Consider the following 21,672-nt stretch of genomic DNA (forward strand, 5'->3'; position numbering starts at 1 on the left):
GTCAGTTGAGAAAAATAATTATCTTTTTCTCTCAAATCAAGCTGACTCCGCCTTCACCTGCGTCGTAGGCGGAGCTCTTCCGGACCAGTTGACCCACTCGGGGAGGTGACACCACCTGGAAGAGGATGTAGTCGTCGCTGGAGTCCAGATCGGACGCCATCAGCATGTACTCCTCCAGCCGAACGGCCCCGCCCTCCTGGACCTCCACCGCCACGTTGTTGATGAGGAACGGCGGTGAGTCGTCTTTGGGCAGGATGTTGATGGGGAACTTGTGGCGAATATTGTGACGGCCGTCGCTGATGCGGAAGACGATGTGGTCGCGCGTGGTGTCGCTGTCGGAGTGATGGTAGACGACCACGCCCTCCCTCAGGTCTCGAACGCGGAACATGAAGGCCTTCCCACCTGTCAACCAATCACAGCTGCTCATTTCTCTGCCGCTATTGGTCATCGTTTCAGAATTTTATTTTATTTTTTTAAATCACAGTTAATGACAGTGATATAAGTATCTCAGAAATATCTCAACATATTTACAATTTTCAGTACAAGGGGCAATGACAAAGCTCCAAAACGATGCCAATGCGGAAGCAACTTAAGGTTGTAACACCACTAATGGCCACTAGGGGTTACTTTCAAAAAGCCCTGCCTTTGCAGACTTACACAGAACTTCTCTGTTGAAATACGAAGTCAATATTTTCATACCAGGAGTCGTTCTGGTTTCTTTTCATCACCTGAACCCCTAATGAGTGATTCACACCATTTTTAACCCAAAAAGACCCAAACATCCACCTTTAACCTAAACCATCTACTGATGTAACTGTTTAATACCTGTTTATCCCTTAATCCTATCAATACATGTAAATCATTGATTTAAAATACAGTTCTTCATCTTTTCATGGTCATCAGATATGACCCATTTGGATGTTTAGAGGCTCTATAGTTACCGTGGAAACACTGTCATCGTCTCCAACATTGATTCACCAGTAAAACCCATGGAGTTGGAACAGTGACAGTGGATGGAAACAGTGGGTTGATGTTCAGCTACAAAATTAATTTGGAAAGTGCCGGAAAAGTAACACTGGGTCCTTATGGGTTAAATTTTTACTCTCAGGTCAAAAAACAAGCTTTAACGTTTGTTGGTTTTTGTTTATTTTATTACCTCCACCAGGAGGTATTATTGTGATTGCTTTGCTTTGTGTGTTTGTTTGCGTGTGTTTGTTTGCAGGATAACTCAAAAAGTTCTGGACGGATTTTCATGAAATTTTCAGGAAATGTTGATAATGGCACAAGGAAGAAATGATTCAATTTTGGTGGTGATCGGGGGTGGGGGGCACAACAGATCTGTCTTGGCGGAGGTCTGTGCTCTCCGAGTGCTTTTCTTGTTAAAAATATTTTTCCTTTCGTAATACATAAAATTACAGCTAAATATGTGTCCACTGTTCAGCTTTGTTGGAGAGAATGTGGAGATGTCAATGTAAATCATGCTCATGTCTTTTGGTTTTGCCCTAAACTTGCATCATTCTAGGATCAAGTATATTCAACACTTGTTCAGATACTGGGTTATGCAATCCCTAAAACATGTTTGGGGATGTATTTCAGGTGTATTATTGGTAATAATGTAAGAAAAAATGATAGATATTTGTTTAAAATACTATTAGCAGCCTGTAAAAAGGCTATTACCAAAAACGGTGCAGATTAGAACCACCTACAACTAATGACTGGATACAAACTGTGAATGGAATATTTAAGATGGAGATTCCAACGCATAGACTGAGGACTCAAGAAGAGCAGAGTCAGGATAAATGGAAGAAAAGGACAATTTTCAACATCACACTACTAAAAACAATTGTTAGGTTTATTATGGTCAAGGTATCTCAAATGCCCCCTATGTTTGTTTTGTTTTGTAACATACAGAAAATAAGCAAGAAAAATAAATAAATAAATAAATAAATACTTTTTTCTTTCTTACAGACTCTTTCACTGTAGTTATGGTTAATTTATTCCATTAATAAAGCTGTAAAATGACTTACACAATGTTTGATGCTTTTTTTTTTAATAAAACAAAGAGAAAAAGATAAAGTTGTCATAATTTATAGGCTATTATTCTATTATTCAGTGATTTTACTGGTCTGGCCCACTTGAGATCAAACTGGGCTGAATGTGGCCCCTGAACTATAACCGCTGCTTTATTAGACTATGTGATTTACACCCCTCAGTCTTTGTCGCTGTATAAACCTGCCGCTAAATATTCCTAACAGGTCGTTTTGGTCCAGGAACGTGGATCCGAACTGGTGAGCTGTTGGACAGAAGATGAAAACTTGTGTGTCCTACATTAATGAAATGTAGGCCGGGTCCATCTGGCAGCTCAGCGCTGCTGGCTGGCCTTCCTCACTCCGCCTCGCTGTACTTCGTGCTCGCGCTAACAGCAGAGTGTCACATGACTGGCGGCCTACTGGAGGACATGTGTTGTTGTCAGCGGAAAGCTTCGCACTTTGATTCAATTACAGCCTCCAACACATGCGCTGTTTTTCTCCCATTGTCACTTGGAAATAACAAGTTTCTCTTAGCGCCTTCAGGCACCGCGAGGCGTTGGCTGCGGTTTGTGCTGTGAACACCGGTGGGGTAAAACATGGCGTCCTTCCCGGTGGCCGCCGCGCTGCCAGGATGGGGCTTCCTGTCTCCGTGCGCATGCCAGAGAGACAGAAGGGCAAGGTCAGCAGACAGATTGAGAGACGAGCGGTCGCGAGCCCCAAACTCATTAGCAACTTTACCGAGGGGAACCGGCTACTGGTCCAAGTGATGGAAACAACTTGGTAATTGGGCCCAAAGGTGGCGTTGGGCAAGCGGCCCATAACGGAGACGACGGGATGGGAGGACGGTGCCTGTGTGTGTGTGTGTGATGGGACAGGCAGCCGTCCATTTGGCTGAAGGCGTTGGGCCCAGCCTGCAGTGACGCCATCGCCCCTGAGTCGCAGCGTCCAGGGTCAGCGGCGCCTCCTCTGAGACCGATCCACCGCAGACCGGATCCCACAGGCAGGACGACACGCATGTGGGAACCAGAGCCACAGCTTTGGCAACTTCTACAGGTTCACAAAGAGCCAAAGTAAAAACAGACGGCACAGGAGTTATTACAACGCTGATGTTTAAGAGGGTTTCATCAAGACTTTAAATATGTGTAAAATAAAAGCTAAAGTGGATAAATAATGATCAGAGATAAATATAAAAGCCTCAAAAAACTAAATCTATCTAAACTTAATGTGATGCAGATGAATGAAAAATGAAACAAGTACAAATGTCAGTATTAAACTACTAAACCCAAAGTGTTAAAGCCCTTTTTAAGATTAATTGGAACCAGGTTCTGGCATCATTTAGACACAGGAGTTTCAACAGCACTCTGATGTTAAAGAGGGTTTTGTGTATGCTTAATAGTGAAAGGAGGCAAAAAAAAAAAAAGGAAAAGCAAAGATAAAGACTTTAAATATGTATAAAATATAATAATATCTATAATAATAAAAGCTAAAAATGACAAAGAATGATCAGAGATTAATAAAAAAGCCTCAAAGAACAAAATGAAACAAGTGTGAATGTAAGTATTAAACTACTAAATCTGATTAATTAGAAAAAGATTCTTACATCATTTACATTTTTAAAGACCAAATACACAGTGCATTAAGTATTGAGCTTCTACAGGTTAACATCGATCCAAATCAAACACAGAAGACACAGGAGTTTCAACAACACTGATGTTAAAGATGGTTTTGTGTACGCTTAATTGTGAAAGGAGGAAAAAAAAAAAAAAAAGGAAAAGCAAAGATAAAGACTTTAATATGTGCAATAAAAGCTAAAACATAAATAATGATCAAAATCTATCTCAATTTAATGTAATAAGTGAATGAATTAAAAATGAAACAAGCACAATTTTAAGTATTCAACTACTAAACCTAAAGTGTTATGAATAAATAAGGTTAATATATAACCCATCTTATGTATTTTTCACAGTTAAAGCCCTTTTTCAGATTAATTAGAACCAGCTTCTTGTGCCATTTATATTTTTACAAACAATTTATGCATTGCATTAAGTCCCTGAATCACACCATCAATCGTTGAACGGCGTCTTAGTCTTCTACAGATGAATACAAATCCGAACCAAAAACAGAAGACACAGGAGTTTCAACAGTGCCCTGATGTTCAACAGGGTTAACAGGGAAAAGAAGCAGAAAATGAGGAAAAGCTGAGATAATGAGTGTAAATATGTACAAAATAAAAGCTAAAAAGGATAAATAATGATCAGAGATAAGATACAATCAAATTCAACTTATTGTGATGCAGGTCAAACAGACAAAAAGTAAGTGTGAATGTAAGTATTGAACTAATAAACCCAAAGTGTAATGAACAGATAAGGTTGAAATGTAATGAATTTAAATGAATGTGTATGAAAACTAAATTATTCCAACTTTATTGTATTTTCCAGACAAAATATGCATCATGTTAAGTCTCTGAATGACACACAGTAAAATAGAATTGGACCCATTTGTTGTGCTAACATTATTCTGTGTTACAATAACAACTGATTATTTGACTTGTGATAAGACAAAAATACAAGTTAAAAATATCTCAAATCTTAACTTGAAAAGCCTTGTTTAACTTAGTAAATTCTGTCAATGTAACTTCAGTGACAGTTCAAGAGAGTACAGCTCTGCATCATCACATCTGATCTGGGTGATCTAACATCCAAATGCATCACAAACAATTATCAGGTGCCTTTTCCGATCATGAACTTATCGTCACTCTTTTGGGCGTTGTTTCGAAGCTGGGAATATATTTTATAACGCGCATGACACAACAAAGACGACAACAAAGATGACAACGACAAAGACAACAATGAAGATAACAACAACAAAGACGCCAACAAAGACGATGCTGAACATGACGACAAGGACAATAATGACAACAACGAAGACAACAATGAGGAGGACAACAACATAGACAACAACGAAGAAGACGACAACAATAAAGACGACAACGACAAAGACGACAACGACAAAGACGACAATGAAGAAAACGACAACAATAAAGACGACAACGACAAAGACGACAACGAAGAAGACAACGACAACGAAGACGACAATGACAACAACAAAGACAACAATGAGGAGGATGACAAGAACGACAAAGACGACAACGACAAAGACGACAACGAAGACAAAGACGACAACGACAAAGACGACAACAAAGACGACAAAGACAAAGACGACAACAACAAAGACGACAACCAAGACGACGAAGACAACAACGAAGAGGACAACGACAAAGATGACAACGAAGACGACAACGACAAAGACAACAACAAAGACGACAAAGACGACAATGAAGAGGACAACGACAAAGACGACAACGAAGATGACGAAGGCGACAACGAAGAGGACAACGACAAAGACGACAACTAAGACAAAGACGACAACGACAAAGATGACAATGAAGATGACAAAGACAACAATGAGGAAGATGACAACAAAGACAACGACAACAACAAAGATGAAGACAAAGACTTTGATGAAGACAACAACAAAGATGACAACAAAGACAATGACAAAGATGACAACAGCAAAGACGACAATGAAGACGAAGTTGACAAAGACGATGACAACAACAACAGAGGCAACAACAAAGATGACAACAAAGATGACAAAGACAACAACGAAGATGAAAAACACAACAGAGACAAAAATGAAGACAACAACAAAGGCCACCACAAAGACCACACAGTGCCTTCATATTGCTCATGTCTTATCGGCCGCTGAACTAAAAACCAGCTCTGCCAGATTTTTGGTCCAGACCCAGAGTTTGGGACCCACTGGTCTACAGTGATCATCCAGTCACTTTTTGGTCCAGACTCAGAGTTTGGGACCCACTGGTCTACAGTGATCATACAGTCACTTTTTGGTCCAGACTCAGAGTTTGGGACCCACTGGTCTACAGTGATCATACAGTCACTTTTTGGTCCAGACTCAGAGTTTGGGACCCACTGGTCTACAGTGATCATACAGTCACATTTTGGTCCAGACCCAGAGTTTGGGACCCACTGGTCTACAGTGATCATACAGTCACTTTTTGGTCCAGACCCAGAGTTTGGGACCCACTGGTCTACAGTGATCATACAGTCACTTTTTGGTCCAGACTCAGAGTTTGGGACCCACTGGTCTACAGTGATCATACAGTCACTTTTTGGTCCAGACCCAGAGTTTGGGACCCACTGGTCTACAGTGATCATACAGTCACTTTTTGGTCCAGACCCAGAGTTTGGGACCCACTGGTCTACAGTGATCATACAGTCACTTTTTGGTCCAGACCCAGAGTTTGGGACCCACTGGTCTACAGTGATCATACAGTCACTAATCTTCCACAGAACCAGTTGGAAACATCCATCCAGTCCCTGTTTGTGCATCTAAAGCTTCCATGAAAGGTTAACTCTGCCGGAGCCCCCGGGGGTGCCTTCATTCCTGCCACCCCTACCCCACCCCACCCCCCCCACTTGCTGGTAGCATTCAAACCTGTTTGGGGACAGTACATCTGCTGCCTGTGCACGGCGCCATGAAATGGCATAAGTCGCTCCAATCTGCTCCCTCCTGCCTTCGGTCGGAGACAAAGCGTCCGTTTCCCAACGCGCTGGGCTGGAAGGGACAGACGTGGACGGAGAGGCGGCGGCGGCCCCTGGCGAAGCGGCCGCGGCCCCATTTTACACCTGATTAGGAAACACATGCAGGGCCACTAGACATATGCTTCCCCTGCCACACCACAGTCCCTGACGGATGGGCAACACATGGAGCAAAAAGGGCGGAAAAGGCCAGACGAAGCTCTCTGGGAATTCCCAGGGCGCTGCGAGTGTCAGGATACCAGCAGAGGATTACAGCACGACAGATAAGGACGCAGGGGCGGAGTTTCCTAAAAGTAATTCCAATCAGTGCTGGAAAGTAAGTATATGCTTAAGTGTTGAGCTACTTTTCTACATGTTCTCAGAGAGCAGGTCCTGGATTCAACTATCGTCCTCTTATAGCAGGGGTGTCCAATCCTGGTCCTCGAGGGCCGGTATCCTGCATGTTTTAGATGTATCCCTCTTCCAACACACCTGATTCAAATGATGAAAAATGATTGAAATGATTTGCACTTTCTTTGCTGCCGTAAACCTGAAATTTCCCCCTGTGGGACTAATAAAGGCATATCTTACCTCTTATTAGTAGGGCTGTGTATCGGCAAGAATCTGGCAATACGATACAAATCACAATACTAGGATCACAATACGATATATCACGATATATCATGATACTGTCAAAAAGCAATTTTTTGTTTGTTTCTTTTTTTGAAATGATTATTTCCCGGAAGAATTGAATTCCAGCAGAAATCTGCACAAATACTAAACACATTTTTATTTGATCCCAACAGGATCTAATGTTCTATCACAAAATGTTCCTGTGTTCAAACTGAAATTCTGTTTTACAGACATTACAGTTTCAGATCCTGTTCAAATGTTCAGATTCTATTAGTTCAGAACTAACATCAGAGCAGGATTTGAGTTCAATCCCAACAAAGGAACGAACATCTGCTTCTCTCAGACAGTAAAAAGTGCTTTTAAGATGCTTCAAATAACCATTATTTAATAAAACAGTGTTAAATAATAATAAATAAAATATAAACAACAAAGAAAACCAAAAAACTAAAACAAACCTCCACAATATCTGCGTTTGAATAAATACCTAAAAATATCAATACAGTACTTTTTAATATCGGTACAGTATTGTGAAATGAAATATCGTGATATATTGCAGAACCGATATTTTCTAACAGCCCTACTTATTAGACTATGATCCAGCTCTGCAGAAGCCTGATAACAACCGTCAGGTGGACTGGAAGAAGGAAACATCCAAAACATGCAGGATACCAGTTCTTGAGGACCAGGATTGGAGCCCCCTGTCCTGGGCACTGTTGTCCTCAGATCAGTTATTGAACCCGTTTACATCCATACTAATACTCCGATTATTATCCGATTATTCAAGTGACAATGTAAACAGTATAATCTGATCTGTTTTATCAAGTAACAGTAGTAATCTGATTATGAGTAATCAGATTGACACACTTGGAACTCTCTTTTAGGTTAATCTGATTTACTTTGTTCTTTTATGTCCGTGTATGTGTAAAAACAATTGAAATCATAAAGAATGGAAGTTACATAGCCAAACATGAATATAAGACAGTAACAGGAAGTTTAATTCTACCCTCACTACGTATGTATGAACTCTGACAGGAATCTGATAATGGACTGGAGCGTTTAAAATAGAGATTATTGATTATCACATTTCTTAAACGTATGTAAAGATGTTTTTAAATGTTTTTCTTCAATTTAGTTCATTTGGCTAATGTTACTTATTATCATGTTGATTTATTATTTTTTGTTCATTTTATTCATTACTTTGGCTGTTTTTGTTCATTTTGTTGCTTATTTTATTCTTTTTTTTACTTTATTTTAGTAAATTTTTTGCTACTTTTTCCCCACATTATTTATTATTTTGTAGGTCTTTTTTATTCATTTTATCCACAGTCATTGATCCAACTCCACAGGTTTTACTTGTGAATCAGTGTTGTAGAAGATGATGGTGTTTCCATGGTAACTATGAAGCCTCTGAATGTCCAAATGAAAATGCTGACAAACTGCCTTTTACACCAGTTATTTATATGTACTGACTGAAAGGATTAGTGGATCAACAGGTATTAAACATTTTAGTCAGAGTTGCTGTTTAGCGCTTTAAGGGTTAAACTGGATGTAAAGCTCAAACTAACTCCAGCTCCTATATTAAAACCAGCACATACACTCACATACCACCACTGATGACCCAGTGACCTTTGACCTCACCTCTGACACTCAGGCGTCCATGCAGAGGTCCGTCCACTGCCACCAGGTAAACGGCGTCGATGTTGTCGTTGTCGACTATCTGCAGCTCCTCCCATGTGATGGGTCTGGACTGACCCTCCAGCAGGTCCAGACCTGGACACAGACGCCGTCTCTTTAACCATCGTCCATTTAAAACACACGTCTGTGGCTGTAACCATGTGTTTTACTTCTTACCCATGTTCCAGGAGACTCTGGGGGCGTTGGTTTCAGCCGCTCTGATGGAGATGTGGACCATGATGGGTGGACTGGTCACATAGGAACCATCTATAGCCTGAAACTCCACCTTACGGCAAAACAAACACATTCACAACATGTTTACAGTGTAACATTTGTTCATACATACAATAGAATACATATTCTATACTGCCTAAATATATCCTTATATGTTGTATATATCTGTTTTATCTGTAGTATACAGCTAGGTTTATGTATATTTTAGTAGTATTTGTATATTTTACCCAGCGGTTTCCAACCTTTTATGGTTCGTGACCCCATTTTAACATCACAAATTTCTGGTGACCTCAGACATTGAAAACGGAGACATTTTGTTTTTGCAAAAATTAATTTGTTTTAGATGATGTAATAGTTTGCTATACTATGCTGCAAATAAACGTTAATTTTAGAGCACATTTAGTCTATATAATGTCTATTATTGTGGACAGAGGCAGTAAATCCAGGTGTAGATTACTGCACAAAGGCTCAGGATCTGTCCAGTCAGTCCAGCTGGGATTTACAAGGAGGACAATTAATACTGAACAAACAAGAACTGAAACTAGGAATTATGAAAGAGCTGCAGCATCTGAAACTGACCACAGTGAACATTTGACACAGAAACAGAAGCACAGTGCTGCAGTTTCCCAACCACAGTTTGTCTTTTGTGGATTGGGATTGTCTCTGTCAACTCACCATAGATTTTTTATTGGTAAGGTTTTTTTTTTATTTTTATCAATTACTACAAATTTCAGGCAACCCCACGGTTGCAAAACACTGATTTAACCCTTTCATGCATGAATTCTGAAAAAAAGTATCTAGATTATTTTTTAGATTGATTTTATTACTCAAAAATTAGGCTAACATTGAAATGTATTTTGATTTTTTTTTTTTTAAATATCGTTTAATTAAAAAGATATTTAACCTCCTGAGACCCACCATTTACTTTAGTGTAGTTCTGTAATTTCTTTTTGGTTCTCTAAATGCACCGAAACTTTGATTTACTCTGAACATATTCCATACTAACTAGGGATGCAAATTATCGATTAATTCATTAATCGTTAGTTGGTTGCCCTTATCGATCGATTAACGATTAATTGTTAAGCAGCGATTTTCCCGAGAACCTGAATTTCTTTTTCAATATCATCTATAAAAATCAAAGCTAAATACTGTTAATACACTTCATGAAAAAATGCATGTCATATTCCTTAATGATTGATTTACTGAACCAGAGGATACAGTCAGTGTTTCCTGTGGAATTCATCTGTTGATGTGGCGGTGTGATGCGTGCGTGTTGGCTGGTAACTGCACGCGTACGTGCGTCACTTTCCATCCTACTTCTAATACTATGGGGGTACGGTGCAGTCTGTGCCCCCGCAGAAGTGAAACTTTTCGCTCATTTATCTTTTCCCCACCTCCTGAAGCTTCGCAAATTCATTACATCTGTGGCCCGAATCAGGAGCCTCGAGGATGTTTTCAGCTTCTGTCTCACTGACCGTGGACTAGACCAACCTCCAAGGAAAATGCTCTGATACCGACCCCGCATTTGTGCGTGTATTTATTCGGGGGTGCACCGCTCCCACAAACCAGTCGGTCTGTGTTTGGTCCATCATGTCCATAAAGCGATTCTAACTCATCAACGCCATGATCCGGTTCAATGACCAGCTATCCCAGCCACGGCGTCGCAGCGCAGACAAACCAGCAGCCTTCAGACAGGTGTGGACAGGTCAACAACGGCAATCAATTAACCAACAATTAATAATTTTATCAAGTAAATTCTTATTGACAATTAATCATTAGTGGATTAATTGTTTACATCCCTAATACTAACAAATCCTGAAGAGCTTCTTAAACAGTTACTACTTACAACATATAAGGATATCTTTAGCCCCAGACAATTTCATTAGCTTACTGGCCGACAGGCCGTAAGCTATTGTCATGCAGCATCCGGCGGCGCCGGCGGCATCTGTCGTCGTCTGTCATCATCTGTCATCGTCGTCTGTTGTCCGTTACATAACTTTCAATCGTCTTCTTCTCCGAAACTACAATTCTGATTGACTTCAAACTTGGTATACAGCTTCTGTATGATGATGTCAACAAAAGTTAGTGAAATTATTTTGATCTGGATCTGATTCTGGATTTGGTGCGACTTTGAAAAATGTTCCCATTATAACAGATAGGAAGTGGATTGATCCAATAAATCAGTATCAATGATATCAAGTGTGAATTTGAATTTTTGACAGATCTGATTGAATATGAGCAAAACATGGGCTATTACTGTAATAGAATAAATACACAGAACTGGGGGAGAATAAATGGATCTGGATACATTTACCAAAGCTTTGAATTTGGCCGCTAAGATACAGGGCCATTGGTCCGATTTTTTTCTATTTCTGTCATTAAATGGCTCTAGATAATAAAGGCTGTCGACACATGTCCTGGAGCAGGGCTGTCAAACTCATTTTATTGCAGGGGGTTACATACAATCCAATATGATCTCAAGTGGACCAGAGCAGTAACATAGTAATATTATAACCTATAAATAATGTCAACTCCAAACTTTCTGTATGTTTTAGAGTGACAAAAGTTACATTTAATGATAAAAATGTTTACATCTACAAACTATCCTTTCACAAAAAATGTCAATCTGAACAACCTGAAAATCCTTAAGAATGAGGGCAATTTTAATATTATTCTGCCTCAGTTTATCATTTACTTTACAACTTACAGACCACAGTGGATCTACAAATACACTAAAAATTTAGTAACAGGCAGAATATTGGCCAATTTACACTTAATTTTCTTAATAAATCCCATGTTGTTCATATTTGTTCAGGTTAATCACATTTTTTGTGATAGGAAAGTTTGTAAATGTAAAGATTTTGATGTAATTTTACTTTTTTACACTAAAACCAAGAGGAAAAATTTTGATTTGTTATTACTTATAAGTTATTATGACAGGATTTTACTAATTGTTTTGCATGAACTAAAAGGAGTTTCGCATCCTTGATTGCTAATATTTTCAGTTTAATTTTTACATTTAACAAATTCATCCAATGGATCGGATTAGACTCTTTGGTGGGCCACTTTTGGTCCATGGATCATATGTGTAACACCCGTCCTAGAGAGAACACTATGAGCCTGACTATTTCTTAAATCCAGTGAAAGTCCTCGTTTAACATCTCTGCACCTCGAAGTTCCTGCGCTGTGATTGGCTGCTGTTGGGCGGCTGGTAGGCCACTTTCATCTCGTGCAGGTCCGACCACGTGAAGGACGTGACAGGTTTGGTGTGGTCGTCCAGGTGGGTGACGTAGCCATACTGGGGCGGGGCGGTCACATTGAAAACCAGCCTGTCCTGCGGCGTCTCGTGGTCTTTGGCGTCCAGCGTGGCGGTGGTGAGCGGCGTCAGGATGAACTGGTCCACCTCCAGGATGAAGGAGGCCATGAAGGCGGCCTGCGGAGGCTGATTCTGCATGGCCCCGTGGATCAGAACCGGTAACCACACCGCTTCCGTCTGCCAGAGGAGGTGAGCGTGAAAAGACAAGGAAGTGAAGACTGACGATGTTTAAGCTGCCAATACGATCTGTGTAAATGTACGTAAGTTTTCACACAATAGGCAGCATGTAAAAAACAACACATAACGCCTTACGAGTAAACAACCGATGCCCCAGAATAGACAATCAGACGTGTTACAAATGACAGGACTAAAAAAGCACAATTTATGTGCTAACAAGGACAAGAGAAGTATTTGGAACATGGTGCATTTTGGAGACTTTGGAAACCCCTGCAGAACCTCCTGCTCCACATTGTTCCACATCCACAGAGCTGAGAAAAATACATGGGAGTGGGATGTCACCTTGTCACTGCCAACAAAAGTCGGCTCGTTTCAGATGCTAATCTTGCCTGGAAAACATCCACATCCGCTTGGATGTCTAAGAATTAGCAGTTTATCAACCCCCTATAATTAAAGCACCTACATCTCTTTCCTCCAACTATGTAATGTTTCTGAACTTCAGCGCTGGAGGTGTTTATTCAGATATTAATCAGAAAGTTCAAGAAAACTCTCACTCCTTTCACATGAGCAGTTCTTGCCTTGTTTTGCAGCAGGAAACGACTTTTCTGATGCATAGAGAAAAACTACTGTGGAAAAGGGTTCGAAAGATTCAAAGATTTTTATTTAGTTTTCACTAGATGCACAGGACACACAGAGAATTGAGATACTGTTTCTCTTGTAAAAAGCCATGCAAATTTTTTTTTTTTTAAAAAGAGGTAAAAATGGAATAAGAATAAATAGATGGAATAAAGAATAAACTATAATAGAACATTAAGTGTAAATTTAAGTCTATTTACAATAGCAGCTGTAGTGTAATCAGTAACAGTTATGAGGTGAACCTCACAGTACAAATTTAATTGGTTCCATGACCGAGCTGCGATTTACTCATTTTATAAATCTATTTTCCCCACTCAAATATAATTAATCTGTTCAAGACCCCAAAATCCACCCAAAAACCACAGAAAAACAACCTTAAACAACACCCAAAAAGTACCCAAATCCTTTTTTAAGGGTTTTTAAAACACAAAAAGTGCAGTTGGAAAGAAAATAACAATAAGCTAGTTTTATTAACTTATTTACCTTTAAGATGAGACAACCTGATAACAAAACGTTGGCTACAGTAGGAGCCACCCGTAATGGGCCTTTTTATTTCTATTGTAGAAAACATTAGACTGACGGAATGCATGACCTTCACCCTGCGGCTCCAGAAGGAGCTGAAGAAAATGGACAGTCTTTACAAATGGTGATAGTACTAATATAAAAAACGGCTGATGTTGTATGCATGTATGTTATAATTGTCATCCCTAGACCTCACTTACATGTTCTTGTTTTGTAAAACTAAAATGTTTATAAATAAAAAGTGTCAAAAAAAAAGATGAGATAATCGAATCTGTGAATATGATGAAGGAGGAGAATCTCCTTCCAGTAAAACATCACAATAGAATTTCTGCTGTTTTCTCTCTGTCTTCACTTCATTTGTTCATACACTTTCATTAGTTTACACTTGCAGGTAGTTTCATTATAAACTTATCCAGAGAAATCTGTGTTGTTCTGCTTTTTAAAACGTTGTGAAAATGCATCAGACCATAGTCATTAAATAAAGCAGCTGCATGACCTAAACTTAATTTATCAGGATGATTTTTTTAACTAAATCACAAACCTCTGTCCTCTTTATCAACACTTCTTTTAATTTCTTGGTAGAGATTGCCTCCTCCTCTACACTGTCCTTGTTGTGGAGTTTCCTAATCTCCATCTGAATCCTGTTACCCATTACACTCATATTTACAGACTAAAATTCTCAAGAGCTGTGTCTCATTAAGCAAATTTCTTGTACTATGGCGGACTCGTACTGACAGGTTCCACTGTATGTTATTTTCCGTCCGTGTGAATCTTTGTGTGCGTTGACCGGTACCTCCAGCAGCGCCCTGGTAGCCTGGTCCCTCAGCTCTACTCTGATGGGGATGTAGTCGATCTCCGGCGATGGAGGACTCAGGTGCTGGTACTTCAGACCAGAGTTCAGGAAGTCCTGGCAGCTGGTTTTGAGGAACTGGACCCGTTTGGTGTCGTGGAGACAGGGTTTGTTTCCGGGACAGAGAGTCTCTCGACCTGAAGATGAAACAGATGAACAGAAAACAAATTTAACTTCAGTGTTACAACAGATTGAGCGTAACATGTTAAACACTTTTTAGTTTAAGGTTGTTGTTTTTTGGGTTTTGTTGTACTGATAATTTCCTTTCTGCTACTTTTTATTAAACCTGAATGAGCAACTGTAACAATAATTTCCCCCTGGGATTAATAAAGTTTTCTGATTCTGAGTAAGTGCTTAATATTCAGTCAACACTAATGGATGGACTTGCATTTTCTTTCACTGATTTTCAGATAATTTATTTGAAATTCACAACACATTAGACTGAAACCTACTCAGTGTCTGAAACTTTGACACAGATGCAGGAAAGTTACAGTTCAGCTCTTAATTATCTTCTCTGGAGGCTGACAGTTACATCCATCCATACGGACTCAAACTTATCATGTAATCGTTATGCATCTAGCAGGGTGCTTTGCTCTATATCAAATAAAAAATTCCAGCCTTTGAAAACAGCTTTTTTTTTTCCCAGATCTTGACTTTATGTACTTTTATACTTGCGTTCCTACTTTTTTGGTTGAGTTTGTACCTCTTGTGTGTAGTAGAAAAGTTAATTTCAATGAATGTATGAATGAATGAATGCATAATTCACAGTAAATTATGTCTTACTGACAGAAATGTTTTCAAAACATATGAAAAGTCTCAAAAGTGCATGGATATCGCAAAAAAGTGTCACTAGAATCATTCCAGTACTGACCAGTTAGTGAAATCAGATCCAGTTTTGTATATACAATGCCAAAATATCCACAGTTTTAAAGCACTTCACAAACGTATGGTCTAAGCCAGTGGTTCTTAACCTGGGTTCGATCGAACCCTAGGGGTTCGGTGAGTCAGTGTCAGGGGTTCGGCGGAGGTCAAGACACACACTCGACTCATTAGTCGGGTGTGTGTGTCGGGCTAGGTCTGTGTATGTAAACAAACGGCTTCGGAGACTCTTTCTCTGATTGACATCCAATATACGCGGTGTATTGTTGTTGCTTATAGCACTACAACACATCCGAAAGTGTTTATAATCTCTTCCACTCGTCTGACGATGAATTATTTGAGTATTTTCCACATTGTTGTTATGACTTTTGCTACTTCCTGTTATCCACGGAGGCAGTCATGTGTAGCGTTTGTTTACATTTTTCGGTCACCGCACTGGTCAGTTACAATCATGTGACGACCGACGCACCGTTGCGGATGGAGAAATCGTAGTACGCTAAAGCCGAGCTAGTGCCGTAATAAAACAATGATCACAAAAATACTTAAGGAGTATAACGAGAACTTTTTTTTGATACACTACATGCAATTATCTTTTTTTTAATGTCAAAATTGTGTGGTTCGGAAAGTTCGGAGCGAGATGAAATGAAAACCGCAGAAGTCACACTGATTTGTAGTAAATATTCATTATTATTGTAGCCTGATGGAAATTAGATGATGGGTGTGTGTTAAAATGTTAAAAATGATAAATATCATGAATACAATAAGTTCATTATTGGAATACATAAGGTTAAAAATTAAAACCATTTCAGTGTGGTAGTATTAAAAACAAGTCATGTCTTTGTGAAAAGGTATGTAATTTGTTGTGAGTTCATGCACTATATTGGTTTTATTCTTTGAACACAGTGATGTTAATGCACGGTTCATTTTGTGCACCAGTAAAACATATACCTGTGTCTTGAATTTGAAAAAAATCATATTTTATTTTTTAATAAAGAAGGGTTCGGTGAATGCGCATATGAAACTGGTGGGGTTCAGTACCTCCAACAAGGTTAAGAACCACTGGTCTAAGCCATTCCATCCTTGGCTCTTTCTTACCTTTGTTGGTATGTGCTTGTCATTGTTTACCATTCTTAGTATGTAATCACTGTTGAAATAAATTGCATTATAAGTTCTGCAGACCATCAATTAGACAGTTACTATGTGTAATATACATCAGTTTTCCTACTCTGTATATTACCTGTTATTAACATTATTAGGACTCTACACAGATTTAACTTTATCATTAAGGAAACAAAAGTAATGTATTATTTTGTATAAATGAGAGGTAGGGGTGGGATTTAAGACATTTTCTTCTTCTCAGTCCTCTTTGAGCAATACATATTGAGTTTATTTTATTATTACTAGTGTACATGGCAATTGCTGCTAATAGTTTCTTGAACACAAAAGTTTTGTTTTTTCTTCTGCTCAAAACAAATTAAAAAAAATGAAATGTGCTTTCCTCATGTATTTCTTGTCATGTAAGATTATGTGCCTTTGAGCATCCTCTAAAATTCAACTGAGAGAAACTTTTTTCTATACTATAATTAAGACTTTCACACAATCTGTGCCTACAGCCCCTCCCACCACCACCAAACATTCACACATCAGTGTGAGTGGCAGCACTGGAGGCAAGGAGGGTGAAGTGTCTTGCCTAAGGACATAACAGCACATGGACAGAGCAGGATTCGAACCGCCAACCCTTCAGTTATTGGATGACCCGCTCTACCATCTGAGCCATGGTTTATACAGAAATGGAATGAAAAAATGTGTTCATTAATGCGCACTGTCCCGCCTAAAAAAAGATATGGAAAAAAAATTAACTCCGTCAGCCAATCAGAGGCTCGTATCATATCAGCTGTAACGTGGCGTACCCTTCCTCTGACCGGACTCCTCCTCCATCACCAGCTGACCAAGAGCAGGAGTGTTGAGGTCAGAGGTCAACAGCCGGACGGTGCAGACGGTGTCGGTCCTGGTTCGGATCTTCAGAACTGAGCTGTCGATGGCGTTGGACAAACCATAGAACTGAGGAACCACCAGGGGAACGGTGCCCAGCTCCACTGACCCCCTAGACCTCGAGTCCAGCACCCGGACTGGCAGAACCACAACCTCCACCAGCGTGTCCGAAGTTGTAAACCTACACAGACAATGTTTGAATATTTCTGTGTAAATTATGTCTTTTCCTTTATCTAATTCACTGATTGTCTAGATGTTCATTTAAGATTAGATTAAAAACAGATTAAAACTGAGAAAACTGAAAAAAAGTGACCTTTTTCAGCGAATTATTCATTAAAAATTCAAAAAATAGTGTCAGGAAAGACGTTTTGTTGGAACTTGCTCATGGAATGAAATGACTCAAACCCTATAAAATAAAAGAGGTCATAAAAAGAATTTCCACCTCGTAGTCGATCTTTCACATAGTAAAAAGTACTTCAACATTTAAACACAGTCACTTCTGACACACCTTCATAATCATTTTTTCCTCAATATTTAACCTTCCTAAGTGATTTATCATAATTTATTATAATATTATCTTCTACATTTTACATTTTTTCAGTGTTAATCATGTATTTCCCTATATTTAATTCACTAATTATTAACAGTTATGTTGGTTGTTTGTCCAGGACAACAAATGTAAATTAGCTTCTCTGTTAAATCTGGTGCAGGCATCTTGTTCTTTGCAACTAATGCCAATACACACTGTCCTGTAACTAGATAAATACATACTAAATACTAATGATATCTATGTTCATTAAAGTTCAGAGTAAATTCAAAGATCAAATCAGAAAAAAAAATTAGGAAAATGTGAACTTTTTCAACAAAATATATCATTAATTGAACATAAACCCAGTGTGTCCATCTACTGTCATTGATCCAGCTCCATGGGTTTTACTGGTGAATCAATGTTGGAGAAGATGACGGTGTTTCCATGGTAACTACGGAGCCTCTGAACCTCCAAATGGGTCATATCTGATGACCATGAAAAGATGACAAACTGCATTTTAAACCAATCGTTTACATGCATTGATAGGATTAGTAGATCAACAGCAGGGCTCTTGATTGTGACTGAAATGGGCGCATATGCGCCAATAATTTCGGACGTCCGACTTAATATGAAATCACGGTCGCACTGGTGCAACTATCAATAATTAAAGGTGGGGTCTGAGACCTTAGAAAAACAGTTCAAGGAAGCTACATTTTGAAAATACTCAATTCAAAAGTCCAAACCCCTTTCTCCAGACGTCCCTCTGAAGCCACGCCACCAGAGTAGTAGCACACGTAATGCTTGTTCCTGAGGGTTCACGAGCGCTGCACAGAACAATACGCCGGCTGCTGCTCTGGACCAGGGGTTGGCTCTGACGCCGTATGCGGTCCGGGCCGAGCCCGGCCACAGCTCCATCTCCTACACGGGCTGAGGCTCCATCACAGGCTATGGCCACGGGCTGAGCCTCCGACACCGACCACGGACCCAGCTGAGGCTCCGACACCAACTACAGCCCCGGCTGAGGCTCCAACACCGACTACGGCCCCGGCTGAGGCTCCGACACAGACTACGGCCCCGGTGAGGCTCCGACACCGACTACGGCCCCGGCTGAGCCTCCGACACCGACTACGGCCCCGGCTGAGGCTCCGACACCGACTACGGACCCAGCTGAGGCTCCGACACCGACTACGGACCCAGCTGAGCCTCCGACACCAACTACAGCCCCAGCTGAGGCTCCAACACCAACTACGGACCCGGCTGAGCCCCTGACACCGACTACAGCCCCGGCTGAGGCTCCGACACCGACTACGGACCCGGCTGAGCCTCCGACACGACTACGGACCCAGCTGAGGCTCCGACACCGACTACGGACTCGGCTTGAGGATCCGACACGACTACGGACCCGGCTGAGCCTCCGACACGACTATGGACCAGCTGAGGCTCCGACACGACTACGGACCCCGGCTGAGCCTCCGCCACGACTACAGCCCCGGCTGAGGCTCCAACACCGATTACGGACCCGGCTGAACCTCCGACAACCGACTACAGCCCCGGCTGAGCCTCCGACACCGACTACGGACCCGGCTGAGGCTCCGACACTGACTACAGACCCGGCTGAGCCTCCGACAACCGACTACAGCCCTGGCTGGAGCCTCCGACACTGACTACGGAGCCGGCTGAGGCTCCGACACCGACTACGGACCCAGCTGAGGCTCCGACACCGACTACAGCCCTGGCTGAGCTTTCCAACACCGACTACGGCCCCGGCTGAGCTTCCGCCTCACGTATCCATGCATACCTCATTCAGTTTCCTTCAACACCCCCCCTCTTACAGAACAGCCCCAGTTCAGACCTATCTGACTAATGTTACATTTCCTAGTGATTTATGTTAGTGACAAAACAGTTTTCCGGTGAGGAGTGAGGAGGGCGTGTCCGATTGCCTGTCAGTTTAGCGTCACTGGGGAGGCTTTGGCTTTATATACAGAGTAGAAGTGAGAGAACTCCTGATTTGGTATCATTTTGATATTTACATTAGAGATATCAGGTATTTTGCAATGTTACTTGAAGTATTTTATTTGCACTACAGTTTTTTAGGTTCAGTTTTGAACCTGTCCAAAACTGAACTGCGGCTTTTCCCCAGCTAAGCCAACCATACAGCAGGACATCTCCATCAAAACTAACTCCTTATCTCTGGCTCCTACTAATGGAGCACCAAACTTGGGAGTCATGATTGATAATCAGTTGACCTTCACAGATCACGTTGCCTCTGTCACCTGATCATATCATTTACTCTGTTCAGCTTAAGAAAGATCAGGCCATACCTAACCCAAAAGCCCACCCAGCTCCTGGTGCAGACTATGGTTATCTCCTGCCTTGACTACTGCAATGCTCTTTCTAACAGGCCTCCCAGCTTGTGTTGTCAAACCACTACAGATGGTCCAGAATGCAGCAGCACGTCTGGTCTTCAATCACCCTAAAAGGGCACATGTGACCCCCTTACTTATTGAGTTACACTGGCTACCCATAGCTGCCCGCATCAAATTCAAATCATTAATCCTAACCTACAAATTCTCCATGGGTCTGCTCCTACCTACTTAGGTGCACTGATAAAAGGTTATGTTGCCCACGACCACTCCACTCGTCTGGGGAACGTAGTCTGGTGGTCCCCAGACCTTGTACAAGACAATCCAGGCTCTTTTCATGGGTCGTTTCCACATTGGTGGAATGATCTACCAGCACTACTAGAACAGAGGCGTCCCTGCCTATCTTCAAGAAGCTCCTGAAGACCCAGCTCTTCTGAGAGCACCTCCTGTCCTAGCACTTTCAGACATTCCATTTAAATATATCAATAATGTTTTCCAGGATCCTCACAGGTTTTCCCAGGATTATCACAGATTTTCCCAGGGTCCTCTCTGGACCTGCTGCTGTGGTTCTGCCTCTCTCCTCCTTCATCATCATCACTCACTTTTCCTGAACTGCATCCATGTGTCTCCCCCTACTTCCCCCCTTCTCCCCCCTCTCCCCCAGTCTCTCTCTATCGCTCTCTCTTTTCTCCTCCTTTACTCTCTCTCTTTAACCTCAACTGGTCAAGGCAGACGTCCATCCTTCAGGAGTCTGGTCTGCTCCAGGTTTCTGCTGTTAAAGGTACTTTTTCCTTCCACTGTCACCACCCAGTAGTGTTTGCTCCTGGAGGATTCTGTTCGGTTTCTGTAAATTGGCTTAGAGTCTGGTTTGACCAACTCTATATGTAAAGCGTCATGAGATAACTTGTTGTGATCTGGCGCTATATAAATAAAATGTGATTGATTGATTTGATTGGTTTTCCCTGTAAGTCGCTTTGGAAAAAAGCGTCTGCCAAATGCATAAATGTAAATGTAATGTAATGTAATTTAAGTACTGTAATTGCAGTGATTAATCCTGTTGTGTTTTGTGCAATTTCTTCCATAAGTTTACACACATTTATTGTTCTTGTTTTGAGGAGAATAAAATGTTATTTCAGAAGAAAATGTTTTATTTTCTTCTTCATTTTTGGGCTAGACTAGTCCACATAATGTACTGTGATGTTTTTGGTCCAGTTCCATCATTTGCCTAATGTCACC

At 40.8% G+C, this 21,672-nt stretch overlaps 1 protein-coding gene across 1 annotated transcript in view; it reads right to left on the reverse strand.

The window, feature by feature from the left end:
• LOC115417989 (FRAS1-related extracellular matrix protein 1-like) overlaps positions 1–21,672 on the reverse strand; it is a 127,050-nt gene that overhangs the window by 75,822 nt on the left and 29,556 nt on the right. Inside the window, 6 exon segments of the mRNA XM_030132256.1 lie at positions 58–402; positions 8,903–9,034; positions 9,116–9,224; positions 12,342–12,665; positions 14,617–14,810; positions 17,463–17,725. Coding sequence (XP_029988116.1) covers positions 58–402; positions 8,903–9,034; positions 9,116–9,224; positions 12,342–12,665; positions 14,617–14,810; positions 17,463–17,725 — 1,367 coding nt within the window.

This window comes from Sphaeramia orbicularis, chromosome 4 (genome assembly GCF_902148855.1).
Source record: "Sphaeramia orbicularis chromosome 4, fSphaOr1.1, whole genome shotgun sequence".
In the NCBI taxonomy this organism is placed as follows: Eukaryota; Metazoa; Chordata; class Actinopteri; order Kurtiformes; family Apogonidae; genus Sphaeramia; species Sphaeramia orbicularis.